A 27,653-nucleotide genomic window follows, 5' to 3' on the forward strand; every position below is an offset into this window, starting at 1 on the left:
GAGAAGGCGGCCTGGGGCTCTAGGAGGCACAGCTTTGCAAGACCCTTGGGCTCCAATACCAGCATCCTTGCTGGCTGTGTGTCCCTGGGCTGCCGCTTGACCCCTCTGAGCCCTGGCCCCACGCGGACAATGCCCGGGGGTGGGCGGGAGGCCCTGCCTCTGAGCCGCAGGCCCCCACAGTGCAGCCGAGCTTACCCGGCGGAGGCCGTCACTGCGCCGCCGGAGGGGCCCACACCCCTGCCGGCCCCCATCCCAGCACAGACCGCTTTCACTTGGCAAACTTTATTTTCTCAGGAAAAACAAGAACAAATGTACCTCTTGGGTCGGAAAGGACCCACTGACAACATGGCAAACACGTGTGGGCAATAAATACGCACGTACGTTCAGGTGTGTGGGGCGGCCGAGCAGGAGCCTGTCCCGTGGCCTCCGACCCCACACCCGCCAACCAACCCGGCCCAGGAGGCCGCTCCGCCCAGAGGTCCCCGGGCTGTACCGCGGGGCGGGGTCCGGCCGCCTCCCCACACGCATCAGAGAGCAGGACCGCAGGCCGGGCAAGGCACCACCCAAGAGGGGCCGCCTCGGGCTGTGGGGGCTGTGGGCCGACCCAGGACCGCTCCAGAAGAGGCGTCCGGGGCGAGGGGCGAGGGCTGAGGCCACCATCTCCCACGGGAGAAGGCAGCGATGTCCGCTCCCCGCTGCTGGGGGTGAGGGTTGGGTGCAGGCGGGGGTGAGCTGAGCTGGGCCCCTCCCCACTTGTGCTGAGCGCACAATGCCTCCTCCAAGCTGGGCCCTCGCGCCTGCTGCCTGCCGCCACGGCCGGGGTACAGGCCTCGCTGCCAGCTGGTATTCCCAGAACCAGGCCGCCGCAGCACCCAGGGTCCTGGCTTAGAGGGAGGGATGTTGGCAGCTCAGGACCAGGTGCCCGGTGGGCTGGGGGCTGAAGTGCCAGGGTCTGGCGACCCCGCGTGGGGGCCCTGCCTGCTCAGGCTCCAGGCTTTCTGCGACTGCCTTCCCGCTGCCTCCTCTGGCCCCGGGGGTGGGGAGGGAGGGAGAGGGACCGTTGCTGGGTAAGCCTGTCTGTGCTGGCTGCCCCAGGACGGGCTTTGGGAGGACAGGAGTGCCTGTGTCGCCGGCGGCCCCAGAGAAGAGGCTTCAGAGCCACCGTTGCGGGCTGGGGGCTGCAGGGTGTTCACATTTGGACAGGGCAGGGGGTGCAGGGAGAGCATGTGGAGGGTCTGGACAGCACCGGGAGTGGGGCCGACATGCGGAAGGCCCGGCCAGGGGCAGGGGCAGGGCAGGGCAGGGCAGGGGCGAGGGCTGGGCTGGGCAGGCCCGCAGGAAGCTGCGTACCACGTGGGGCCGGCCCAGGACAGACGCAGGCCCGCGGCCCTGGGGAGGGGGACGCCAAGGGGGCTTGTGCCCAGCGTCCGGCTCAGTGGGAGGGGCTGGGTGGCTCAGAGCCTGCCCTCAGGCATGGCCTAGGGAGGATTTGGCTTCTTGGGGGGGCTGTGGGCATCCTGGACGTGTGTGAGCCCCCCCACCCCAGTGTTCAGGAGTTGGGGTGGGGCGGGCCTGGCTCTGGGCGCAAGGCCTTAGCTGGCACCAGGCTGGCACTGCTGCCGGGGCTCCGGCGGTCCGCCCGCCTCCGGCTCTGGGCTGCCTGCGAGATCCACCCGCTGCTCATCCATCCGCTTGGCCTGGACCCTCTGGATAAGGCTGAAGAAGTCCTCGTCAGGCATGGTGGGGCCACGGGGCAGCACGTCCGGGGGCGGGCAGCGCTGGTCATCTATCCTGGAGGACTGGGTGGACACGGACACGCGGTTGGCGGCCTTGCTCCCAGGCCGGGGGGCCCGGCCCAGTGCTCTGCGGCCCCAGGGACTGCTGTCGGGCGTCAGCGCCAACTCAGGAGGACTGCTCGGGCCAGCCTGGGGCCCCCTGGGAATCAGTTCCACGGGCAGAGCTGGGACCCCTGATCCCTGAACAGCCCACTCGGAAAAGCTCTGAACCAGAGCCGCTGGGTGTGGCTGGGCCAGGGCTGCCGCGGTGTGGACACCAGGACACCAGGGCGGGGCCCCAGTGGGTCAGGGGGCCGAGGAGGCGTCTGGGCTTCTCTGCAGGGCCTGGAGCAGATGGGCTGGGAGCCGGCGCAGCCGCCAGAGCGCACGTGTGTGTGGGCGGGGGGCACGGGGGTGCTCGGTAGGGGCTGGTTTTGACGCTCCTCGGACTCGCCAGGGGCTGGGCTTTGCTCTTCTCTGTGGGAACGAAGGTCACAGCTGGAAACGTTCCAGCTTCCTGCACAGGGGCTGGGAGGCTGCCCCTTCCCCAGCCATGGCGCTGAAGGTCTCCTGACCCCAAAGCTGCGCCTGCAGCTCTGCCCTGCCCGCTGGCTTTACTGTACCCGTGGGGATGGCCAGACCCCCGCCCGCTGCACCCGGGGCCGCGCCTGGCCCTCGTTTTTTTCCCACACAGGTGTCACGGCTGGAGGAACACCTGAGGCCAAGACCTTGGGGTCCCAGCATGGGAAAGGGGGGCCGCCCTGAGAACATCCTGGAGGGCCTCGGGGGCCCAGGAGGAGGACCCCAGGTCTGGGCACCCACGGGCACTCGGTGGCACTGGCCGAGCTGGCCTGTCCCTGCTCCCCCTAGACCCACCCCGAGGGCAGGCCGGTGTGGAGCAGCCCGGGGCCAAGGACGGGCGAGCCCCCGCTTCCCGGGCTGCAGGCCCACCTGGCATTTGATGAGCATATTGAAGAACTCGTCCCCGGGCTCCTGGAGGTCGCCGTCACCCCGGAGGTGCCCCAGGTTGTTGTGGGTTATACGCAGTCCGGGCAGGCTGCCCACGCTGGCCCGCTGGTCGTCCAGCCGGCGGCTCTGGGAGCTGGCAATGAGGTCGAAGAGCTCCTCGGTCTGGGGGGAGGCTTTCAGCGAGGGCTGGGCTGCGGGGCACAAGGGGTGAGGCCCTGGAGGCTGGCGCCCTGCGACCCCAGGCCCCGGCTGCTCTCAGGGCCTCCGCTGTGAGCCCCCACCCACCTCCGGGGGCCCCAGGAAGTGCGGGGGGAGGGCCCGGCCTCCCACGCCAGCTCTGACACCCTGTGTTCTGGAAGGCGGGGTGATGACACGTCTCCCAGGAGGCAGCTTTGGGCGAGGCGGGGATGCGGAGCTGACAGTGACGGGGCCCTCACAGCTGGTCCGCCCTGCCCTCGAGCCCTGCAGCAGCGGCTGCTCACCGATCCGCTCCTCCAGGCTGGGGGAGGCTGTGGCTTCGGCGGCCGCGGCGGGCTGGCCCTCCTCCAGGGGACAGCGCTGGTCGTCCATGCGGCTGCTCTGGAACTTGCTCAGCAGGTCGAAGAAGCACTCCTCGTCGGAGGACGAGGCCCGCGGGATGCCCTGGGGGCAGGGGCGGGCAGTCAGCGCCGGCTCCCCCAGACACAACTGGGGCTGCTCGGCTGGGGCCAAGGTGAGGCTCCTCCTCTCCGACCTGCAGTCCCCCCACGACCCCGGGCGCCTTCCCCCACCCCCGCCCACGTCTCCCGGGTGGAGGCCACCCTCAGCCAGGCCTCTGTCATCCTGCTGGACTTGGCAACAGCCCCGCCTGGCAAGCCTGCCCCCACTGGGCGTCGTCACCCCCCAGCAGCAGCCCCGTGCTCCGTGCCCACCGGGCACTACTGTGCACAAATGCAGCTCCTGCAGTGAGTGCCACCTGTGCCCGGGCACCCTGGCACCCGACACAGCGCTCACTGGTGTCTGCTCAATGAACAGACGAGTGTGCGTGTGAGCCACTAGGCTGCTGGCAGGCTCGGAGCTCTGACGGCCGCTGTATACACTCGGAGTGCCCTGGGCCAGGGCCCTGGCAGGGTGATGGCGGACCCAGAGGTGCCAGCCACATGAGGTCACACCATCAAAGCCGAGGAGCCCAAACCATGGGAGGCAAGGGCTTCTGGATGCCCCCAGCCCTCCCCTGTGGGGTCTGGATATGTTTACGTCGAGCCGGTCTGTGTGCAGGCCCGGAGGACAGACGCGGGGAGGGCCAGGCCGGAGAGAAGGTGCTGCGGTGGCCCAGCCCCTCCCCCGTCTGCCGGCCCGGGTTTGAGTGTGAAGGCCCGCGGGCTGCTGAGCACGGGGGCGCAGAGCCCGGAGGCCCCGCCGGGAGTCGGTCCTGGTCGCCGGCTGGACCACAGGGACTCCGGGCGATGCTGTCGGCGTGCAGCCCAGACAGTAGGGAGGGCTGACCTTGGGGTGACCCGGCTGGGCCTGGGCAAGGCCCTGGGAGGGAGGGGACCCTCGGAGGGGCCACGGTTTTTAGGGGAGGGGGTAGGGTCTGAGGCCAGGTCACTGGCTGGATGGCCTTGGCTAAGCCCCCTCCCGCCCGCCTCGGTCTGCACCCCGTGAGGCATGGTCTCTCTGAAGGACCCCCCCACCCCCCGCAACAGGCCTGGTCCAGCCTGAGGGCTGACTGGGCGGCTGCGGGAGCTTCCTGAGGGCACTGGGCTGCTCGAGGACGTCCTGCGCCCCCTCCCCCATCAGAAGCTGGTGCCCTTGGCTGCTCAGAGTTGGGCCCGGCCTGAAACGTGTGACCTTCAGAATCCCACCACCCAGAAGAGGCCCAACACAGCAAGAACTCTTCAGAGCTGGGCTCAGGCTGCGGGGCAGCGCGGCCTCCGAAGGCCAGACGCACCCGTTGAGCCGAGAGGGGCGGCCGGGCAGGCAGTCCCACTGACCTGAGCCAGCACGTGGCAGCTTGGCAGCGAGCCCCCACCAGGGCTCAGGTCCTGGGGACACTCCCCACCCCCTGCCTGACCTGGGAGGCCCAGAGCCAAGGCTGGGGGGCTCTATCCTCCCCCCTAGAGCCTAGTGGGGAGGGAGCACTGGCTCCGAGAGCCCTGGCAGGGGCTGCGCCCACTCGGGGCCTCCTGGGGGACCTGCAGGCCCAGCCGCTCTCTGCTGGGTGCGCCACGTGGGCCTCCACCAGGCGGTCGCGGGCTCCGCTCGCAGGCCGAGGGCCCTTTGGCTCAGCCAGGCGAGGGGTGAGCACAGGTCCACCCCGCTCAGGGGACACCTGCTCCCGGCCCGCAGCCCAACATCGGGCCCTGGCTGGGTCTGCAGGTCATCAAAGCCAGGCGCCTCCCAGAAAAGGTGTGAGCCCTGGGCCCTACTTCTCTGGACGCACGCCCCCAACACTCCTCCAGCCTCCCCTGGGCTGGGACTCAGGCTCCCGGGGTGCACCTGGAGGACAGTGGGGGGGTTTGCCTGGAGGCCTCTTGTGGCCCCGTCACCACCGTGGCCAAGGCTGGGCCGAGAGCCCCTCCCCAGCCGTCCAGACAGGCTTCAAAGGCCCGAGACCACAGCACTGCGCCCTCCAGCAGGACACAGTCAGGGGACCTGGGGGCCACCTCCCACTCCTGCCACCCTCTCCTCTGTCCCAGAGGTCGGAAGCCTGGCCTCACTCCAGTCCTCCTGCAAAACGTTCAGCACCCCGGACGAGGAAGCTGGCTGGGTCACTAGTCTGGTCACGCACTGTACCCCCCCGCCCCAGGCCTGGAGCTGCCCGCCCCGACAGCCAGCCTGGCCATCGCCTCAGGGCTGTGGCTCTCATGGCTCCCGAGCTGCCCAGGATGGAGAGCAGGGGTGGGAGGCAGCTGGGCCGGTGGGCAGCCTTGTGCCGGACGCCCCCCCCATACCTGACCGCTGGCCCCCAGCCAACCACACGGCCACTTGGGTAACTGCACCCCCCCCGCCAACCATCACCCCTGCCCCCCAGCTCACACGGGCCACGAGGCTCCGCCCATGTCGGGGACCCCACACTCACGCGGATCGGCGGCTCTCCCCAGGAGCGGCCAGCCGCGGGGTGGGGCGCTGGACCCTGTGGAGCCCGGGCAGGACGCCAAGGTCCCTGTGCTCTGCCCGCGGTGCCCGGAGCTGCCTCACCACTGAGGACCACGGGCTCTGCTCGCTTGATGCTTAAATAGGACCCAGGGTGACGGCTCCTCCCCTGTCCCCGCGCACACGCCCGCGGGCGCACACACACACACACGCACCGGCACACACACAGGCACTCTCCGTAAACACTCGGAGATGGATTTGCCGAGCGCAGAGTCTGCGGGTAGTCGCGGTCGCGGGGCCGGGGGATGGGGCCTGTCTGGAAAGCTCTTTCCCACCCCGACAGCCCGACAGCGCCCTCTCCCTCCCGAGCCGCCAGCCTCCTCCAGCTCCGACCCCCCAAGGCCCAGGCTCAGCCAGGGGGACCGGACCCTGCGCAGCTGCCCCCGGACCTCTGCCCACCCTGGTGACCTTTCCTGCTCTGGAAGGCCCATCCCTGGGCCTGGCAGGGGCCGACCACACGAGGCATCTGAGGAGCTGGCCGCGAGCCCCGGCAGGGGCGAGGATGGGACGCGGGGCCCCCCAGGGCCATCTCTCTGTCCTGCGCCTTCCACGGGTGGGGGGCGGCTAAGAGCAGCCGGCTCCTTCCCCCTCGGCCCCGGACCCACCTCAGCCTGGCCCCCTGAGGCTGCCTCCCCGGATGGGCCTGGGGCTCAGCCCGCCGATGGGGTCCAGGCTCGGGACTCAGGCAGGAATTTTCTCTACCGGCTTCACCACGGCCCGGAGCCTTGCCGTGTCCTCTGCGGGGGCCAAGCTGGGGGTGCCAGAGCTGGCCGGGGCCTTGGGACCTCAGCTCCAGGCTTCCTGGCCAGACGTCCTCAAGCCATTTTCTCTACTGCCCAGGGCCGTGGTCTCTGCCTCGGGGCTGCTGTGGGCACAGCACACGTGACGAGCCTGAGCTGCGGCTGCCGACCATCCGGTCCGGATCTGCAGCGATGGGCTTGGCTGAGGCCAGAATTAACGGGTGGGCCGGGCGGTCTGGCAGGTCCACTGTCTGCTCCAGCCGCTGCTCGTCTGGTGGCTTCCACCTCCCGTCCTGCCTCTGGGACCCCAGATGGGAGGGCGGCCGGGGTACGGCTTGGCTCTGCTTGCCTTGGGGGACGCTTTCAAAGCAGCCCCCGTGCGGGAAGGCGGCGGTGGTTTGGGGCTTCTCTCTGCTCCCGCTGCGGCGGGGGCCGAGGCGGCCGGGGAGTGGGCTCTGCCCCGCCTCACTCGGCCCCCGTTACCCAGCATGAACGCAGGCTGTGAGGACGGCGCCGACCCTGTAAACACCTTCCTTTTTGCTTTTTAGGGCCGCACCCTCGGCGGATGGAAGTTCCCAGGCTAGGGGTCCAATCGGAGCTGCAGCTGCCGGCCTGCACCACAGCCACAGCAAGGCCGGATCTTTAATTCACTGAGCGGAGTCAGGGATTGAACCCGAGTCCTCATGGATACTAGGCAGGCTCGTTACTGCTGGGCCATGACGGGAGCTCCCACTCCCTGGCGAGCATGACCTTGAGCAGGGACGCCAGGCCGTGGGGGCCAGGAGCACAGGCCAAGCCTGGCCCACACTCTGCCTGCGGCGGCTCCCCAGTGTCCTGGCCCTTTCCAGCTGGACCCACTTCCCCGGCCTGACCTCGGGGGCCAGCCCCGCCCCGCCCCACCCCAGGACAAGTTCTCAGGCCCCTCAGACCACCCGCAGCCATACCTCCTCAGACCCCCAAGCGCCCGCTGCGCCAGTGGCATCGCCCTGCGCTGCCTGGGCTCTGGGGCAGCGGGGGGCGCCAGCCCCTCACACACAGGCAGTGTCAGCAACATCCTCCTTTACCTGAGGCCCGAGCAGGGCTCCCCCCTGCCCCAGGGACAGCCTGGCCTCTGTCCTCATCTCCCTCCAGCGACCCAGGCTCCAGCGGTCACTTGGCCACTGGGGAGGCCGGGGCCAAACGGGGCAGGCGGAGCTCCCCCAGGCTCGTGGGAAGACAGAGCAAGATGGGGCTGACAACACCCAGCACGGCACCCACGCGCCTCGAAGCTGGAAAGGTGCTGATTAAACCCTGGGAGAGAACCGCTCAGGCTCGTTCTCTGAGGTCTGGATCCAGGTTGACCTCTGAACCTGGGCTCGGACAGGCAGGTGGGTTTGCCCCTGTGCCCTTGGTAGCCTGGCCCTCCCCTGAGAGCCTGGAGAGGCCAGCCTGGGCTCCGAGGCAGAGGGTCGCCCGGGGCCAGGCCCCCAGCCCCCACGATCCGCCTCCTGAGGAGTCCGCCTCCCCGCCCAGCCGTCCACAGCCCCGTCTGTCCGCCTCCGTCCGCCGTGGCCCCAGGCTGCCCGAGGACCTGACCTGCACCCCAAGCGGTCCTGCAGACCTTTCCTGGGCTGTCTGCTGCCTGCCCCTCCTGTCCACAAAGCTGTCCCCGCAGCAGGGGCCCACCGGGTCCCAGGGGTCAGCACGGGGCCGTGACCTCGGCCCCCCGAGACGCTGTCAGCGCCTGAGGAGACGTCGCCTACCGTGCGAGGCACCTGCACCCGGACGTCGGCGCTGTCCAGCGGGGAGTGGCCGCCCTCCCGGGGCCTCCTCTCAGCAGCGTCTGGCCCTTCCTGGTACTTGCGGCTCCTCACGGGAAGCGGGAGCAGGTCCCTGCCGGGCCCCCGCCAGTCCCCCGCATGGTGGCTGTCTCCGTTCTGCTCCTGGAGAGGGGGAGGAAGGCGGGCGTGGGAGGGCGGCCGCGATCCCGTCCCAGGACCCTGAGGGGGGCTGAGCGGACGCAGCCCCCGCTCGCTGACACACACGGGGGCGCTCGGGCGCCCGAGGAGGACGGAGCGGCGCTGGGCAGCGTGGGGCGGGGAGGGCGGAGGTGCCGGAGAAGCTCGGACAGCCGCAGGCGTCCACCTGCCCACACCGAGCCGTGGGTGACGAGTGGCCCTGAGCCTTGACCCCCGACAAGTCCGTGGGTGTCCCCAGCTGAACCCAGGCTACACTGGAGAAAGGAGGGGCTCCGAAAGGTCAGGCCACTGCTCCAGGGCCTCTCCAGGCCCAGAGCAGCCCAGGGCCCCCACACCTGTGTGGGGCTCGTGGAGCCCCAGCTGCTCCACCTGAACAAGGCGGCTGCCCTGGAGCAGAATCCAGGCGCACGGCAGGCAGACAGGCGGGGGGCCGGCCAGGACACGGGGTCTGCAACACGTAAGGACCGTGGCTCGTCCCCTGGGGGCCCTGGCTGGCAGCACCCTGAGGTGAGGAGGAAAGGGGGGGCAGCTGGTCCCCCAGGGCCTCCCGGGGGCCGCGGAGAGCATCTGTATCTCGCGGCGGGGACGTGACCCAGACGGGTGCCCAGGTGGACAGCGGCTGCTCAGCAAACACCGCACCAGCCTCGTGAGCCTGTGACCCACGCTCTGCTCCTGAGGATAGGTGGCTACCCGCCGCCCCTCCTGCCCCCGCCGCCCCCACCGCCCCACTCACCCGCTCCAAGGGGAGCCTCAGCAGGTCCCAGGTCTCCGCGCTGAGCCTCTGCGTTCTCTTGGGCCTGGCCCCTGGAAGAGAGCAGACCCCGTCAGCCGGCACTTCCCGCCACACGGCTCACGTCGAGGCAAACTCGCTGTCTGATGCCCCATGAGCCCCTGACTGGACAAGCACTCGGGTGCCAACCTTGCAGGCGCCTGGGTGGGTCTGGCCTCGGGCCCCCCTCCCGCCATGAGGTCCAGTTCCCGAGTCCTGGCCCTGGCTTCCTGCAGCCTCCGCTTGCACCGTTCCCTCTCCTGGGATGACCCCCTGCATCTGTACAACCATGGGCCTCGGAGTCGGCTCAGCTGCCCCCGCACCCCCTCCCCGTCCACAGTGGGTGGCCCAGGAGGCGGGGTGGGCAGAATGGGGCCTTGGGGGCTGCAACCCACCCTGAGAAGCTCGGTGTGCTTGGGTCAGCAGTGCCTGCAGTGCAGGGGAGGCCAGGGAAGCACCTCACGGCGGCTGGCATTCTCGGGTGCCCAGCAAGCTACCGTGGGTGCCATGGTTCACCCCATCCTCACCCCCAGCACCGGGCACCGCTCTGCTCGTGAGGCTGAGCTGCTCTGCGGACGCCTGTGTGGCGCGGGGAGCCGGTCCCGGAGGCCGCCCTGTCCAGGCCCTCGCAGCGCGGCCTGGGTTCCGGGCCCACCCCCGCTGTCTGGGACCCGGTCCTGAGGGAGGGAGCCGGCTCCAGGGGCCCGTCGTTCAGAGCGGCCCAAACCAAACAGCTGCGGCTTCACCAGAACTGGGCAGGCGGCCGAGAGCGGCTGGGGGAGATGGCGTGCACAGCCATGTCCCTGTCCTGGCCTCTGGCTCTGGGGAAAACCACGCCCTGTCCCCCGCTTGCCAGAGAAGTGAGCCGGCTCGACGTGGGGAGGCAGTGATCCTCGGAGGGGCCTCTGCGGCCGCCATCCTTGGAGCCGGGGAGGGGGCGGCCACAGCGGCCCGATCAGGGGGCAGCCGGGCGGCTCCCGGGAGTGCTGAGGGGCCCACGGGTCCAGCCCTGGGCGGTCTGCTGCCCCCGGCCCGGCCCCAGTGGTCCTGCAGGTCTGCCGCTGCCCCTGGCTGGTAGGCTCTGGCCAGGCCCTGAGCCAGAGGGACACGGCCTCGGGGCACGCGGCCCACTCGTGGCTGAGGAGCCAGAGCAGTGACGGGCCAGAGTCCCCGCTGCCCACCCCCAGGAGGAAGGCAGCCAGGGCGGAAACAAGGCCTCAACCCTGAACCAGAGGCTCGAAGCCCCCCGTCCACGGTCCTTACTCACCGCAGCCCACGGAAGCCCGGCTCCGCCTCCCGCCACAGGCCAGCATGGGGGCCCCTCTCTGGGCTGGCCCCCCACAGCCGGGGGCCCCACTCAGCTGCCCGCCTCTGCCCGCTGGGCCCCCGGCCCTGCGCGGCTGCTTCTGCCCGCCTGGCCCTCCACGGAAGGTCCCTGTGGGCTGCAGCCGGACTGGCTCCGGGGCGAGTGCCCTCATGGCCGGTGTGGATGGCGGGAGGCAGGTCCTCCAGGTCGGGCTAAATGGCCCTCTGTCTGGAGAGCACGCCGAGGCAGCCGAACCCGTGCTGCCAACAGCCCCTTGGCTGAGCCCGACCTGCCTGGGGCATCCAGGCTGGCACCGTCGGCTGGCTTCCTGCCCCGCCCACTTGAGGGGTCAGGCCTGGAAACTTCCCTGAGGGCCGCCCCCACCGCCCCCCAGCATGTTTCTGGCCCCACTCCTGAAACCCTGGCAGCTGCTCCTGCAGAGCCCTCAGACCCTGGCCCCCTCACCCTGGCCTTGCCCCATGGCTCCTTCTCCAGGCCGCGGCCACAGGGATGCTCCAAGGCCCTGCTTAGACCCTCCTCTGCTTGACCCTGAGGGGCCCCACTGCTCTGGGGGCGGGGCTCACCAAGGGCCCGTGAGGCCCTCGCTGCAGGCCCTGCCACCCTCCACGCCGCCCCTGCTCTCTGGCCTCACTGGCCTCACTAGAACCCCCGCCGCTCCTCCCTCCGGGACCCCTCCTGCCCCGGGGCCTTTGCACGGGCTGTTCCTCTACAGGCTCTGCTGCGCCTCAACTTCAGCCCAGGGCTCACTGGCTCCTCTTCTGCTCAAATGTTGTTTATCGCTTGAATGTCCATGTCCCCACAGTCTTCGTGGGTGACCCCAAACTCCAATGTGACGCTACAAGAGGCGGGGCCTTGGGAGATCTTGGGGCCGGCTGAGGTCACCAGGGCGAGGCCCTCATGACGGGATCAGTGGCCAAGGCAGAAGCCATCGGAGGGCCCCCTCGCTCTCCTCCCCTCACCCCGTCCTTGAACCAGGAAGAGAACCTCCCAGAACCCCACTGGGCTGGCACCCTGATGTCCAGCCTCCAGAACTGCGGGAGAAGCAGCCACCACTCATGCCGCCGGGCCTGCGGGGTTCCGCTGCACAGCCGGAGCTGCCCGAGACCTCCGCGAGGCCCACCCGCTGCGTGTTTACTGCCGCCCCTGCCCCCCCCCCGCCAGCCTCCCCAGAGATGCTCTCTCCCAAAGCACCTGTAACGTGTGCAATGTGTTTTGTTTTCCTTCAAAGGGCTGCAGGTTTGGCACACGGAGCTTCCCAGGTTAGGAGTTAAACTGGAGCTGCAGCTGCCAGCCTACGCCACAGCCACAGCCACGCCAGATCAGAGCTGTGTTTATGACCTACACCGCAGCTCCTGGCAGATCCTTAACCCACTGAGTGAGGCCAGGGGTCGAACCCGTGTCCTCATGGATCCTAGTTGGGTTTGTTTCTACTGAGCCACAACGGGACCTCCCATGGTTTGTTTTCTGCAGTGACCGTTTACCAACCAAAGCCCCAGAGCTTGGACAGGGCTGTGCACGTAGTAGGTCCTTTATGGATGGCAGAAGGACTAGCACCTAGTGAGCACCTACTGTGTGGGGCCTGTGTGCAACTCCACGCACAGTGCCTGCTGGGCCATCCCCTGCATAGGTCCACCCCCCAGGACTGTGGACACTGGGGATAAAGAAAGGGGACCAACGGGCCGAGGCCACAGAGCCTGGCGGGGGCAGAGCCAGATCCAGGACAAGGGAAGTCAGGCCACAGGCGTGCCTGCTCGAGGCGGGGGTTGTGAGAAGTCAGGCTCCCCTGGGCAGCCCCGGGGGGGGGCTGGGGGTGGCCAGAAAAGAGCAGACGTGAGAACAGAGGAGGCCTCGGAGGCCTTGCAGCCCCGAGCTGTCCATCACAGTGCCTGGGCGCGGGTGGGCTGCAGACACCTGCTGTTCGCAGACAGGCAGTGACGTGTCTGCATCTTGGCCTTGCCAGGCACTGTCCCTTGTCCCTGCCAGAGAATCTTCTTGGGACACTGGAGCATGGCTTGGTCAAGTCCCTTGGTCAGCCGGCCAGGACACTCGGAGCAGGGGCCAGAGCTTGCAGCCTAAACCGCCACTCAGGTGTGACACCTCGAAGGTCCCAACCTCCTGAGGTGGCTCAGTGTGGTTCCAGGGACCCCTGCTGCCCTGGGCCCAGCACACCCTGTTGGGAGGGACAGCCGGCCCACTGCGGACAGGCAGAGGGACAGTCAGCAGAGGAGCAGGGGGGCAGCCTGCAGGGCTCAGGGCTGATCCCTCTTTTAAGCACTGACCCTGCATCACCAGGGGGCACAGCGGGAGCTCTGTCCTGCATGCCCCACCCCCCAGTGCCTCCCTGGACAGGCAAGGGTGGACACACCAGGCAACCAGGAGGACTGACCCTGGCCCAGGCAGCAGCGGCAGAGGTTTCCCTGCCCACCCAGACCCCCTGCGGGCCTCTTTGCTGGGGTGGTGGCAGGGAGGGCTCTGAGGTTTTCTCTCTCTCTCTCTCTCTCTCTCTCTCACACACACACACACACACACACACACACACACACACACACACACACGGTCAGGCCGGTTCTGGGGCCTCCAGCCGCATAAAGTCGCACCCACGGCAATGGAGGTTCCCAGGCCAGGGGTCAAAGCGGAGCTATACATGCCAGCCTGCACCACAGCCCCATCAACATGGGGTCAGAACCATGTCTGCATCCTACACCACAGCTCATGGCAACACTGGATCCTTAACCCACTGAGAGGCTGGGATCGAACCCGCATTCTCATGGATACTAATCAGATTCATTACCACGAGACACAACGGAAACTCCCAAGCCCCCTTGTTTCTTCAAGACAGGCCCCTAAGGCCTGGCCTCCAGCCGGCCAGCCCTTCACAGGCCGCGGCCTCCAAAGGCCAGAGCCACGAGCTCCCTCCTGTCCCGTCCTCTCCCAGGGGCTCCTCCGGGGGCTGGTTGAGGCCCCTCCCAGGGGCGCAGCCCCTCCTCCGCACCGCAGGCTCTGGACATGCAACTGCCCACCCTCACCCCCCGAAGACGGCCCCCGGCCAGCCCGCCGTCCCCGCACAGCGCACCCTGAGCGGCATGCGCGCGAATGACCGCCGGCCCTGCGCGGAGCTCCCGCCGCAGGCCCTGCCCCCAGGCTCACCAGCAGGGTCTTCTCTGGGGCTGCCCAGGCTCAGACGGCCTGCCTCCCGCAGCGGCACCCGGCCCGGCGCCCAGGGCTGCAGGGGCACAGCCTCTTCCCAGCGTCTGCTGGCGCTGGGCACTGGGGCACCACCGCCCCTGGGAGGAGGCTTCCGGGGGCCGGGCAGGGTCTGGGCACGGGGCAGAGCCGAGGAGCCGGCGTGGGGAGGACAGAAGCTGCCTTGTTCGCGCACAGCCTGGCCGTTAACTTGCCCGCGGCCCCCTCTCCTGGGCTCGGAGCAGGAGGAAAACACCCGTTGAACCGGGGCTGGGCCGCGCCTCCGTGGAGGCCTCTCCAGACGCTGGGCCCAGCCCTGCCCCCACTTGCTGCTGGGGTCCCCGGGCAAGGCCTCCCGGGGCCAGGGCGTCCCGGGGGCTCTGGGCAGAGCTGCCCACCCTGGGAAAACCCCCGCGGAAAGGCAGGTCTCGGCCTGCGTGTGCCGGGCGGGGCAGGGTGCAAAGGGGCCACAGCGCCTCCCAAACGAGGGCAGCCAGGGCCCCAGTGGCCTGGCTTCTTCTCCTCCATCCTCAGCCTCTGAGTGGGGCTGATACGTGCCCCACCTTCCAGGACAGGCCACTGTCACCAACCCTCGAGCACTGAACACACACACACACACAGAACCCTGACACCTGACACCACAGCCCGCAGGCTTCCCAGCCTCACTCTGGGCGGGCCTGGGGGCTTCGGGGGGCTGGGGCAGAGCGCGGTCTGGGAAGCGCAGCTTCGAAGGGCCTGGGACCGACTCCCCGAAAACTCCGGAAGTACGGATTAGGCAACTCCCGCCCAGGGCCTGCCCCACCCCCACCTGCAGCCGCTCAGGGCGAGCCCCCCCCCGTGCCCCCCCGCTCCCCCTCCCCCTGCATTTATTAACAATATTTGCTCTGCAGGGAACATTCCGTGCCTGTGCCAGTCGCATCCCTGACCTGTACGGGGCGACCGGCAGCCGGTGACTGAGGTCATTCCAACCGGGGCTCAGCGGATGAGCCCCTTGCAGGCGCCCCTCCCTCCTGCCAGCAGCCCCCTCCCACTCCATTCCCCCTGGAAGCCCTCCCCCAGGCTCAGCCCCCAGCCTGGAGAGAGCGCCTCAGCCCCGGGGGCGGAGTGGCCAGGGAGGTCAGTGAGTGTCCCCTCACCCCCCGCTGGACCCCTCGGGCTCTTGGGGACCCGGGCCCTCCCTTCCGCAGAGACAGGACAGGCCCGATGCCCCTTCACCTGTGCTGTGCCCCCACTGCCCGCCTCTGTCCTGCGCCTCCTGACCTCTGGATCCGGTCTGCCCCCAGCACCCTGGCTCCCGCCCGCCCCCGTGATGACCGCGGAGCAGCCGGGGATGGGGCTCAGGTGCTGACACTCCCTAGGAACCGGGCACAGCACCTGAGGGAACCCTTCTCTAACCTGGCAGCTCTGCTGGAACGTGTCCCGTTTGGGGGTAGAGCCCCACTCTCTGCCCCAGCAGGAGCCTGTGCCCGGCCCCGACCCCCACCCCGCAGCCCTCCTGCCACACCCTCGCTCTCCGAGGCCCTGGGGTCTGCGGCTGTGGAGGAACTGGACCCCCAGCCCAGGGACTCACCTTGGGCCTCGTAGCCGGCCAGGTCAGGCTTCTCTGCAGCCGCCGGGCTGGACAGCCGGCCCAGCGCCAGCTGCAGCTGGGCCACGTTCATACGGGCCGTGAGCTCCCCGCTGCGGTCCCCAATCTGCAGCCGGGCAGGTCCGGGTCAGCGGGCAGGTGGGCGGGGAGGCCCCGATGTGACTCCCACGGGACAGTCACCCCCCAGATCTCCAAGGGAACCAGGGCCCACTGCGCTAAAGGGGGAGCCCGGCGGTGTCCCTGGGTGGGTGGCCTCCCGTGTCCCAGAAAGCCCCTCACACCCCAGCCTGGTTGTGTCACGGAGCAGTCCTGGTCCTGGGACCCCTGCTGCCAGGCGGCCACGTGTTTACCCAGGAACAGCCAGAGGAAGGGAGGGACAGGAGGGACCTCTGGGGCCACCGCCCCTACTTGTGCTCGGAGGACAACAGCCTCCCTGACCTGAGCCGCTCTCTCCGCTGCCCCCCACCTCCACCTGGGCTCCCGAGGGCCCTGCCCACCACGGACGCGGGACTGTGGGGGGTCTGGGCAGGTGCTGGGGGTGCTGGAGGGAGGTGACGTGGCCCTGATGGGGGCTGCTTCCCAGGGGTGGGGTGGGAGCAGGATGGGGTGAGGTGAGGAGAGGGCCATCCAGGAGCCAGGCAGCCTGGGTTCACCCCTGCCGACACTGCGGTGCCCAGCGGCGGGCTGCTCTGACCGCAGCAGGAGCGTCCCTGTCCATCTTCCCCAGGAAGGGATCCGGTGGAGGGGTCCCCGGGGACGACTCCCAGGGGCGGCCGGGTCCTCGTGCCCCCAGGATGCCTCTGGGGTCAGGCACAGGTGTTTGGTGGCCCAACTGGCCCCGCTCCGCTGGGGACAGAAGCACCCACTGCCCAAGGGCAACACCAAACTCGAGGGGCAGAAAACAGACCCCTGTGCTCCCCCCAAGCCCCGGGCTACCACAGAAGGCAATGGGGGTCGGGCCCCGGGCAGCACGTGGCAACAGCCAGGGAAGGAGGGAGAGGCCGGCCGGCCGGAGAGAGCCCGGAGCACACAGAGGCCCCTGGCCAGCCTGGGGTAGGCTGGCAGCCCCAGCGGTGGTAGGGGAGCGGGCAACGCTGGCTGAGGCCAGGGATGGGGGCTGGGGCTGGGGCGGGACAAGGCCGGCTCACCTCCTGGGAGATCTCCAGATGCTTCTTGGCGAAGGTCAGGGCCTGTGCCGGGCTCCCCATGGACACGTAGGCGTTCCCCAGGCTCCAGCACGCCCGGCCCTCGCCCACTCTGCCGGGAAAGTAACCCGGTCCCTGCCTGCTCACAGGTCTGCCCGCCTGCCCCGCGCCCGGCCATCCCAAGCCCCCCACCTCCGGGTGGTCAGGCCCGTCAGGGTGGGGGGGGGGGGGGCGGGGAGGATGGGGGGCGGGGAGGATGGGGGGCAGGCTTCCTGGCGTGGCCTTGACCGCCCCCTAGTGGCCGGAGAGGCCGACACCCGTGACTCCCGCCACTTGAGCAGCAGTGACCTCATCACCTTGAATGACTTATCTTCCAGTTGAGATAAAAACAGGGTCACGGCCTCCAGCCTCCCAAGCACCCAACTGAGCCCCGCCCCGCACACAGGCCCCATCGACGACCGACTCGAGCTCCAAGACTTCGTCACCGCCCCAGGGAAACATCACAGGCCACCCTGGGCCTCCTGCGAGAGCTTTTCAGAAGCCCCTCCTCTCCACCCCCCAGGAGAGGCCCCCGGCCTGCGGCCACTGCCCGCCGGGACCTGCCCGCGCGGCTGTGTCAGGGGAGCTCAGTCGGGGGGTCTGTCTCTCCGTAAAGACCCATGTTACAGAGACGCGGCGGGGGCGAGGGGCTCAAAGGGGCAGTGGGCGGGGCCTGGGGCACAGCCCCCCGAGCAGCTAGTGCCAAGGGGGCTGTGAGCACCCAGGTCCACCTGGAGGCACCCGGTCCCACCTGGAGGGTGGCACGGCCCACAGATGGAGGGAGGCCGAGCCTGGGCAGGGCCGCCTTGTGCAGGGTTGCCTGGGGGTCCGTGGCAGAGCCGGGCCTCAGACCCTGGCCAGAGTGGCAAGGCTGCTACGATCAGCTTGTGATTGGGCCCAGGGGCCTGGAGGGGCCGTCGGGAGCTGTCCAGCGGGGCCCTGCCACCCTCACGTGCCCCACACGCACCTGTCAGCCAGCTCCTGGGCGATAAGCAGGTGCCTCAGGTGATACTCGGCGGCGCGCTCGTGGTCCTGCAGCAGCGTGTACGTGTTGCCCAGGCTGTAGCAGGCCTGTGCCTCCACCGCCTGGTCCTTGAGCTGCCGTGAGAGCTGCAGCGTCTTCCTTGGGGGGGGGGCGAGGGCGGGTCGGCTCCCCGGGAAAGAGGAGTCTGGTACTTCCCTGCCCCGAGGCACTGCTCATGTCACCCCCCCACCCCCTCCCAACAGGTAGACGGTGGGCATGGGGGGGGGCACGGGAGAGGGAAGAGGCCCCAGAGCCTCCAGCCCCAGGATCCCATGGGGGTTCTCCAGGCTCTGTCCATCCCTTCCAGGGGGTACAGAACACCCACGTGGCCCCCAGCGAGGCTGGGAGGGCAGACTGGTGTGGGCACGCCCTTGGCCTGGTGTCCAGGTGCCCTGGGGCCCACGGCCCCGGGCTGGGTGCGGGGCTGCCTACTTGTAGTACTCGGCGGCCACGTCGAAGCGCCCCAGGAAGATGTGGGCGTTCCCCAGGTTGCTGTAGGCCCTCCTCTCCGCTGCCTTGTCTCCAAACTCCTTGGCGATGGCCAGGCGCTAAGCAGACACGGGCCCCGATGGTCACGAGCAGCCCGAGCGTGGCATGGATGGCAGGCGCTGCCCCCCTCGCCCCGCGTGGCCAGCCTCATGCTCCTGTGCCTGCAGGGGCAGCCCCAGCACCACGCCCAGAGGAAGCAGGGGAGGCCCCCTGCTGCCCGGGTCCCACCCAGCGCCAGGGCCACCCTGCCACCTGCCCGTCCACCTGCTCACCTCCTTGTGGAAGGCCGTGGCCTCCACGAAGCTGCCCAGCAGGTAGTGGGTGTTGCCGAGGTTGCCGCAGGCCCTGCCCTGGGCTGCCCGATCGCCCAGCTGCTTCACCAGGGACAGGTTCCTCCTGGGGGCAGGTCTGCCTGAGCCCGGTCCCCCCGGCCAGCCCCCACCCAGGCCAGAGGACGCGAAGCAGGCGGCCTCCGCGCAGCCCCTCCCAGCGTCCTGCCCCCAGGAGGGTGGCTCTGCTGTCTGAGCGCCAAGGCCCAGGTCCGGCCCCCTCCCCGCCCCCGCCCCTTCACAGGCGCTGTCTCCATTCTCTCCTGCACCGGGGGAGGGGGCTTCAGCCCGATGTCCGGGCCATTTTTTCCAGCCAAATGTTTTTTTTTTTAATGGCTGCACCCACAGCCTACGGAAGTTCCCGGGCTAGGGATCGAATCAGAGCTGTAGCTGCCGGCCTACACCACGGCTCACGGCAACGCCGGATCCTTAACCCACTGAACGAGGCCAGAGATCAAACCCACATCCTTGTGGAGGCTGATCGGGTTCATTATTACTGAGCCGCGACGGGAACTCCCAGCCGAATGTTTTAAGAAGCCACACGTGGCTTTGGCTCAGCAGTCCGCTGTGTCTCTCCACCGCGGCGCGAGACCCAGAGGTGGGGAACGCCCAGGCGGGGGGGTCCCACCGGGCAGAGGACAGCCGGGGGTGGGGTGGGGAAGGAGGGCGCTCTGAGCCCAGGCCACCCAGTCCCCGTGCTCATCAAACCCGCCGCTCACTCGTAGAACTCGGAGGCCCGGCGCAGCGTCTCGCGGATGGCGGGCGGCAGGTGCCCGGGGTCCTGCGCGGAGCTCCAGGACAGCTGCTTGCCCTTGGCGTGGTACACGTTGCCCATGTTGTAGAGTGCCCTCGCCTCCCCGACCTGGGGGGACACGGAGGTTGAGGTGGGGGCCGTCTCCAGAGCTACCCCCGAGGAGGCACGGCCCTGCCCTGTGCGCACAGAGCTGGTGTTCCCGCCGCCTGGCCCACCGTCCCTGCTGCTCCTGTGGCCCCGAAAGGAAGGACCTGGGGGTGGCATCCCCAGGTCCAGACACTAAGGTGGGGGTCACGGTCGTGGGGAGGGAGGGACCTGGCCCCACCCCTCTCCGATGCCCAAAGGTCAGGGTTCCGGCGTGGCTTCGCCCCCTCAGACAGTGGCCTGGGGCAAGTTAGTCACCGAACAGCCTCTGGCCAGCTACAGCTTCCTGTCTGCACAGGGGCAGGGATGCTTGTCACAGCTGAGGGTCACGGGGGCGGGGGGTGGATGGAGCAGGGCTGTCAGGGGCCAGCGGAGCCAGAACCACCACTGGGGGACCAACGCTGCCTCTCCAGCCAGGTTTCCTCCCAGAGCCCCACCCGGCCCCAGCAGTGATGGGGGCACTGGTGGATTCAGGGGGTGGTTGGTGGGGGGGGGCGACATGGAAGAGGCGGGGCGGGATTCCCAGCCTGGGGAGCCCCACGGCGTCGGGTGTGAGCTGGCCGTGGCCTCATGTCTGAAGGAGCCTGTCCTCCCATCCTCTTCCTCAGGGTTGTGAGTCGTGTCCCCCGCCCCAGTCTCAGCCCCAGACAAGGCCACAGGTCAGGGCCGCCTGCCCACCTTGTCCCCCTGCTCCTGAGCGATGTCCAGGTGCCGCTGGCAGCAGACGACAGCCTCGTCAAAGCGGCCCAGAACCTTGAGCGTGTTGCCCAGGTTCCCGCTGGCTTTGGCCTCCCCCATGCGGTCACCGATGGTCCTGGAGGCAGGAAGGAGTGAGCGGCTGGGCCGAGGACCGGCTGGGACCCTGAGCCTGGCTAGGAGCCCTGGTGAGGGCGGTGAGGACCCGGGAGGACCAAGCGACTTAAGCCCCCGGGACGGGGCTGGACAGGGTCCCGGGTGGTTGGGGTCCAGCTCAGGACGAGTCCTCTGCTGGGCCGGGTCTGTGAGGGTGGGGGGGGCTGCGAAGCCAGCGTGGAGGCAGGGACAGCTGGGGCCTTGCTGAGGGACTTTAGAATAACCCACCCAGTGAGTACCCGCATGTGCCAGCGGGCCCCACACCGGCTGGGGGCTAAGAACAGGGCTCTCTGGCAGAGGGGAAGGGCCTGTGCCGGAAGCTCCGCCCCCACCTGGGAGGTCTGGGCCTGGGGGGCGGGGAGGGGGGGGGCCAAGGGGGCTGTGGAGTGGGCGGGGCCAGCAAGGAAGAGGTGGGATTCCTGCTGAGAGCAGGGCGGCCCCCAGGGCAGGATGGCTCCACCCAGGTCTGGTGGGGGGCCGCCCTGAGCGCCCCCAGACCAGGGAAAGGCACTGGCTTCTGGGCGGTCACCCCCACCTCACCCCGCCCCCTTCGCACAGTCCCAGAGAGGCACACGCACAAGGCCAGACACACGTGCTCACACAGACACGCACCCTGGGGCATCCCCACGCTCACACGCGTGGACCCACAAACAGGCTCACATGCATCTGAGCTTCAACAAGCCCCTGGAGGAACTTCCCCAGGCCAGGGGTGTCCTCTGGGCGCCCTGCGGGCACTCACCGGGCCAGCAGCAGGTCGTGCTTGTGGTACTCCAGCGCGCGGGCGTACTCCTTCAAGTAGAAGTAGGCGTTGCCCAGCTGGCTGTAGATGGCGCTCAGCGTCTTCAGGTCCTCTGTGCCCACCTGCACGGCGGCCTCGAAGAAGGCCACGCCCGCCTTGAAGTCCCCTGCCTTGCACAGCCGCTCGCCCTCCAGGGCCAGCTCCAGGCACGAGGCCTCCATCCTGCGCAGAGGGAGGACAGGTCACGCTGGGGGCCCCGCGCGCCCCACGACGTCACTCGGACCATCCGAGGCCAGTACCCTGGCCGTGGGCACGAGCGGAAATCTCCAGACAAACGCCCGGAAGCGGTGCTGGGTCTGGTGGTGAGCTCAGCCCCAGGCTGGCAGGCGGATGGCTCACCTGTGCCCCACCTTGCTGCTCGCTCCTCCTCAGGCCGGGGGCTCCCCCCGAGCACCTGGCAAAGGCATAACTCTGTGACTACGGCCAGACCTTCAGCCCACGGTGGCCCAGCTGCAGACACAGCCCCCTTCCCCGAGTCCCAGTGGCCCACCATCCGCTGGAGCGGCCACGGGAGCCTGCGCTGGCCTGGACCCCACTGAGGACCAGGCTCATAGGGTCAGCGAGACAGTCAAGGCCACGCTGGCAGGACCCCAGCCCCCCCCCCCGTCCCACCTCCCAGAGGGAGCCCCCACCGTCCAGGCTCTCGGAGGTGGGCTGGGGGCCCAGCCCGTTCTCTGGGGGGCAGGGCTGCATCTGAGCGGGTGTTCTGCCCTGGGTGGAGGGGAGGGCACGGCCCCCACCCCTCCCGCACCCTGGAAAACTGAGAGGCGAGAGGCAGCTCTGTGCCGCCCTGGCTGCCCCGTCCCCCTCCTCTCACTCCCACTGCTTTTCTGAAGTCATCGGAGCTCAAGGAAAACTCATGCGAAGAAAAACACTCGCCCCTTCTCTGCCTGTTAGGACTGTGGGGTGACTAGGCGTTTGGGGGGAACCAATGCATCTCCTTAAAAAGTGAAGTTGTCTCTGGCGCCGTTTCTCAAAGGCCCTTTCGCCATAAGCCACCACACCCCCCTCACTCTGCTCCCGCGCCGTCCAGAGAGCAGGGCACTTTCACACCGACAAGCACACGACAAGCACACGAGAAGCGGCTGCGGCAGGGCTGGCGAGGCCCTCGAGGAGCTGAGCCCCCACCCCCACCACCCCCCGCAGGCTCAGTGCTCTCTCTGTGGGGACCCTCCAATGTCAGGGTCACTCCCCCCCGGGGGACGCGGGGCCCGGGCTCAGGACCCCATCATTTCCCCGCCTGCCCCGGCCTCAGGCAGAGCCCTGTGGCCTCTCAGAGCTGGGGGTGAGGGACAAGGCCTTGAGACCAGGACACCCGGCCCCGGGGCCCGCCAGCAGCACGCCCCTTCTGAGCAGCCACCCCGCCGAGAACGAGAACGCTCTGGGAAGGACCAGCCAGGTGCCCCCTAGGCACGCTCGGGCCCCCTGCCTGGGCCCTGCCGGTCCCTGCCCACTGCCGACCACGCGGCCAGCTGTCCTCTGTTCCCGGGACCGCAGAGACGGGCGTGGGGTCTGAAACGCGCGTGATCTGCTGAACGGAGTGACCTCCCCCAACCCACCTCGCGCCCAGAGAAGTGGCGTCAGTGGCCCAGAGAAGGCAAGTGTCTGGCTTGGGAAGGGCCTGGGGCACAACGATGGGGCATCCGATGTCGTCGCCGGCTGGCCCCGGACCGTGGGGAGGCACCGGGCAGGGTGTCCCAGGCTAGAGGCCCCGCCCCCTCCCCAGGCCCAAGGACCTCCAAACTGGAGGCCGGCGCCCGCTCCCCCCACTGGTCACCCCCCGGAGCCCGCGGACCTCTTCCTCTGCAGGTTCCGCATCTTCTGCACGTACAGCCACAGCTCCAGGCCCACGGGCAGCAGCAGCGGGCGCGGCCGGGGGGCGCCGTACACCACCGTGCACACGGCCCTCTCTGCCAAGCTCAGGGCCACGGGCTGGCCCTCGGCGGCGGCGGCGGCCGGCATGGCAGGGCTCTGGGGCTCCCTCCCGGTCAGCCAGCCCTCGCCGCGCGCCGGCTGCTGGTCCTGGGGATGCGCCGGCCTCAGGGTCCCCTGCTTGCCCACCTGAGTGGTGGGCTGAAGGCTCTGGTGGCCTTGGCTGCAGAAGACCCCGGCCCTCGGACAGGTCATCCAGGGCCTCCCAGGGGCGGCGGCGCATCAGGGGATCAAGGGCGGCTCAGAGCCGGGATCAGCAGCGTCAGCAGGGCGGGGAGGGGGAGCCCAGAGGGAAGCCTGTCCTGGCTCCCTTCCCTCTGGGCTGGCGCACAGCAGGGGTGCAGAGGCAGCGTCTGGCTCCCGCTCACCCAGACTCCTTTGCACACCCTTACCCCTCGCTGGCCCCGCGGCCACTTCTGGGCCAGAGCCAGGTCCCACGGGCACCCAGCGGGCCCCGGGGGTAAGCGAAGAAAGAAAGTGCATGTGCCCCTCCCCTGCCGGGCAGAGCCAGAGCCCAGCTGGGATCGGGCCGGTCTGCACTGGGCCCCAGCCGCCCTCCCGGAGGTCCATCCCTCCCGCCCCCAACCCTGTCCTCCCCGACGCCCCCGCAGCCTGGCCTGGCGGCAGCACGTGACACCAGCACACAGGCAACAAGCGCAACAGGTGAGCACAGGTCCAGGTCTGCCTGTCTGTCCCCCCGCCTGGCGCGGCCCATGTCTCAGTGGTGGAAGGGTCCCAGGCCACCCACACCAGGCCCTGTTCGCCTCCCTGCCCGGAGGCCTCGGTCCAACGCTGCTCGTCCACCCCCGACAACGCAGCTGGGGGGGCCAGGTGGGGCCTCGACTGTCCCCTGCTGGCCCAGCCCCTGCCCACAAGCTGAACCCCCAAACTCGGCAACCCCAGGCCCCTCCTCCGCCTCCAGGAGCGGCTACCTGACGCCTGAACTGCAGGCTGCTCTCTCCCCTCTGAGCCCCTAGCCCAGTAAGAAAGGTTCTGGAGCCTCTGTCCCTCCACACCAGCTCTGCAGGCTTTTGGGCATTTGCCGTCACCAGGCAAGGTGCCACCACGTCCGCTGGGGACATGCACTGGGGCTACCACAACCTTAGGCCACCTGCTTCGGTATCCGTCTGCCGAGCCAGCCTTCCTACCCACAGCCTGCAAGACTGCTGGGCCTCCAAAAGGCCTGTCCCCACAAGGGCCACCGAGAGCCCTACTGTCAGGGCACAAGACCGCCTCCCAGGGCTCTGGGCCAGACGGGCCAGGACTCCTGGGGCCTCGGGGCTCTGGTCTGCGCTCTCCCATCTGGGATTTGCCACATGGGCTGAACAGCTGCTTAACTGCTGGTCCGCAGTCCTTCGCCCCCTGAAGCCCACGCCTCGGGGCAGCCTGCCGGCAGCCAGGCCACTTCCACCCGCTAGGCCCACGACCGCCCAGCGCCTCTCTCCTTGAAAGCGGCTGACCGGGGTCAGCTTTCCCCGAAGCCAGACCGCAGTGGCCAGGAGGCAGGGCACTTTCTGCCAGGCTCCCACCACCTGCCCACTGGCTTGCCAGTTAATGAAGTGGTTATTGACCGCCCAGTGGCTGGCGGTACTGCTTGGGCCACCGTGTCACTCCCATACCTCCCGCCCGTCCTTGGCACCTGAGATGCATCCAGAGAGCAGCCACCATCCTGCCCTGCTCTCTGCCCTCTGCCCCCACGGGCCCTGTGCACCTGCCGTCTGCCTGATGGCTGGCACGACACCCTCCGGTGCCCACCACCAAGGATGGTCTCCCAGCCAGGCCCCAGCTCCCACCACCAAGGCTCACGGGGCCTGTGTCTCCGCCAGCCTTCCTCTTGGCTAAACGCAGCTGTCCCATCCAGGGCTGTCCACTACCTGTCCCACCACCCCCAGTGAAGCCTCCCTGACTCCCCTTCTGTCAGGGGCGTGGAATCTAGGCACAGCCTGGGACAGGCAGCAATGGACAGCAGGAAGCGCTGAAGAGGCGGAGCACAGGTCACCCAGCTTCAGAGGGCGCCTTAGGGCCATGCTTCTAGGGAGCCCTGGGGCGAGGCCATGTGGCAGAGCCACGCGGCCTGGGATTCTCCTGTCTGGGTGCCTGCTGCCTGGGGGCTCCTCCAACAAGTCACCCCAGGGGAGGGGTTGCTCTGCCGCCCCCCCCCCCCCCGCTGTTCCCCTCCCAGCCCTGGGCAGGAGCGCTTGGCTGCTGGCTTTCAGGGACCAGGCGCCACAGGACGATGGCCGGTGGCTCCCCCACGTTGGTTGGGGGGGTTCCTGGACACCTGCCCATCCCCTCCCAGACCCCGTAAGACCCCACCCCCTTGTGCCTCCCCAACCAGTCCCCTCCTCGGGGCCACATGCGGGGACAGAGTGGGCTCATGGACACACCCACACTCAGACCCTCCTCAGCACCTGTTCTCGGCCCAGTCCTGTCCAGGACCTGAACCCACCTCCCCAGACAGAAATGTGAGCACGGGAGGGGGGGGGCCCAGGTTGGGGGGCAAGGCAGAAGAGACCTGGCCTGGCTCCAGGGAGCCCCCACACTGGGGCTCTCCCCAAACAGCCACCCGTGCGGTGCCCGTATGCTGGGCATCCATGTACCAGGCCGCCTGTACCCCGCACTCCCACAGGTGGGCCTCCCCGGACACACAGCCTAGCGGGGCAGGCAACCTTCTGACGGCTTCCCGGCAGCCTCTGAAAACCAGCTCTGACCAGGATCTGCCCTGCCCACACCCAGCCACGGCTACCTGCTTGGGTCCAAGCTCGCCACGGGCCTCCTGACGGGCCCTGGAGGAAGGTGAGTGGCCTGCTCCCCAAATCTCTGTAGGCGTGTCCTTTTGGGCTTAACTCAGGGCTCAGTTTGCGAGGTTCCAGACCTCTGGGCCTCTCCCAGCGTTTGCTCAGAGCTCTGTCACTGCCCAGGAACAGCCCCCCAGGCCAGGGTCCTGTCTGGAGTGCGCCTGCTGGACCCTGGCACCAGCCCACACCCCAGGTGCCCAGCTCAGCTTGTGGAGTGCCTGACAAGACCCCAGGCTCGGCTGTGCAGCGTCTCCCAGGGCCCTGGAGCCCCCTCCACCCGCAACCCCCCCAAACACAGGGCCGGTGGCTCCCAGATCAACTGCGGCTCTTCCCAAACACCCCCTCTCCACCAGAGAGATGCCCCTGGAGCCTTTGCTGTCCCCACGGCTCTCCATTCCCACGAGGGGGCCCGTGGAGGGGGTCCCTAGGACAGGCCTCCAGCGCCAGCTGCCAACAAACCCACCCGCAGGCCCCTCCCCCTGCATGAGGCCCAGGAGCCAGGCGGGGGCTCAGCGCTCCGGCCCACACAATGGGGCTGTGTCTCTGGCCGCAGCACAGACCAGACCAAAGTGGGAGGGGCCACCAGGGCCTGGTTGTGCACCCGGGGGAGAAGGGGGACGTCCGCTGCGGCTGGACTGCTGGTGGGGGCTGGAGCATCCTTGCAGGCCAGGCCAGGCCCCTGGGAGGCTCATCAGCTCCCAGGCCTTAAGAAGGCAGCGAGGAGCTGGGGAGATCAGGCCCTCCAGGTCGGAGTCAGGCCTGCCTCTGGGAGCTGCAGCCAGGAAACGGCCCCTGCGCGGCACTGGCGCCTGCCCCCCTCTGCTGGACACCTGTCCCGGAGGACAGGCCCTCGGAGAGGCTGTGCCCGCCTCAAGGCATCACCTCCTGGAACGCCCTCAACCCGCCTGGACTCACCAAGTAGGCACGCGGCCCTGGTCAGGGCCGCCCTGTCACCCCTGATGGGCGTGGGGCACAGAGCCCAGACCGCTGGCATCACCCATGAACCTGCCCGGGCCAGGTGGTTTTTCAGGCAGGCACACACCCACCTGGCCACTGCAGCCCCCACCCACCACAATCCGCTGGGGCTGGTGGGGGGCAGGGGGCAGGGGGCAGGGGGCAGGGCCCCACCCATGACAGCCTGCTTTCCTCAGCCACGCTGTCTCCCCAGGACTCGGGCCCTGGCACTGTGGAGGTGGTGCCAGGCTTGGAAGGGAAGCTCCTGGCAGCCCCCACCGCACACCTGCAGTGCCAGGGGTCCCGCAGCCAGGAGAGGGGGGCTGGAGGAGCTGTCCGTCTCCCAACCCCTGTCCTGGGCACTGGGGCGGGGGGGGGGGGGAGGACGGGGGGGGGTTCTGCGGGCAGCAGCCCACCCCAGCCGCCCATTCGGCCCACCCACCCCCGGCGGCGTGGGCACCCCCACCCCCCACCGGCCCCGCTGGGAGGGGCGTCCGCGCCACGTTGCGCCCGCCGCCGCCGCCGCCGCCTTCGCCTTTGTTCCGAGCCGGTCGCTCCGGCTCCCGCCCCCCGCGGCCCCGGCGGCCCGGTCCCTGCGCGTCCTCGCGCGTCCCCGCCGCCTGCCCACCCACCTGGAGTAGAGGCGCCGGGCCGGGCCGGGCAGCTCGTCGGCGGCAGGCGGGGCGGGGCCGGCCATGGGGCTGGGGGCGCCGGGGGCCGCGGGCCGCGCACCCCACGCTCGCGCCGCCCTGCGTCGGTCCGCGGGCCGGTCCGCGGGCCGCTGTCCAGCGCCCGCGGGTCGTCCGTCCGTCCGCGCGGGCGGGAGGCGCCGAGGAAGTGATGTGCGCGGCGCCGCCCCTCCCGCCGTGGCCGTGATGTCACCGCCGCCCGCGGGGGAGGGGGCGCGGACCGAGCCGCAGGCCCCGCCTCCACCCGGTGGGGGGAGGGGA

At 69.5% G+C, this 27,653-nt stretch overlaps 1 protein-coding gene across 1 annotated transcript; it reads right to left on the minus strand.

Annotated features, from left to right (window-relative positions):
- Positions 1-266: 266 nt before the first annotated feature.
- On the minus strand, positions 267-27,467 carry GPSM1 (G protein signaling modulator 1). The gene is made up of 14 exons (XM_021081153.1): positions 27,336-27,467; positions 20,960-21,181; positions 20,047-20,182; positions 19,190-19,332; positions 18,414-18,537; positions 18,085-18,200; positions 17,596-17,751; positions 16,593-16,701; positions 15,427-15,550; positions 9,311-9,381; positions 8,362-8,541; positions 3,227-3,386; positions 2,727-2,935; positions 267-1,799 (listed from the first exon to the last, which is right to left on the minus strand). Exons 1-14 carry the CDS (start codon positions 27,398-27,400, stop codon positions 1,593-1,595), a joined length of 2,022 nt encoding a protein of 673 aa, XP_020936812.1. The 5' UTR covers positions 27,401-27,467; the 3' UTR covers positions 267-1,592.
- Positions 27,468-27,653: the final 186 nt, after the last annotated feature.

Source organism: Sus scrofa, unplaced genomic scaffold, assembly GCF_000003025.6.
Source record: "Sus scrofa isolate TJ Tabasco breed Duroc unplaced genomic scaffold, Sscrofa11.1 Contig1206, whole genome shotgun sequence".
NCBI lineage: Eukaryota > Metazoa > Chordata > Mammalia > Artiodactyla > Suidae > Sus > Sus scrofa.

What these genes read in the sequence shown, in the direction of transcription:
- GPSM1 (XM_021081153.1), bottom strand. Translation starts at nt 27,400, where the DNA reads ATGGCCGGCCCCGCCCCGCCTGCCGCCGACGAGCTGCCCGGCCCGGCC. An exon ending in CCACGGCCTTCCACAAGGAG is followed by an intron (nt 18,201 to 18,413) that starts GTGAGCAGGTGG and finishes GTGTCTGCTTAG; the next exon opens with CGCCTGGCCATCGCCAAGGA. An exon ending in GGGTGCAGGTGCCTCGCACG is followed by an intron (nt 3,387 to 8,361) that starts GTAGGCGACGTC and finishes CCCTGCCCCCAG; the next exon opens with GGCATCCCGCGGGCCTCGTC.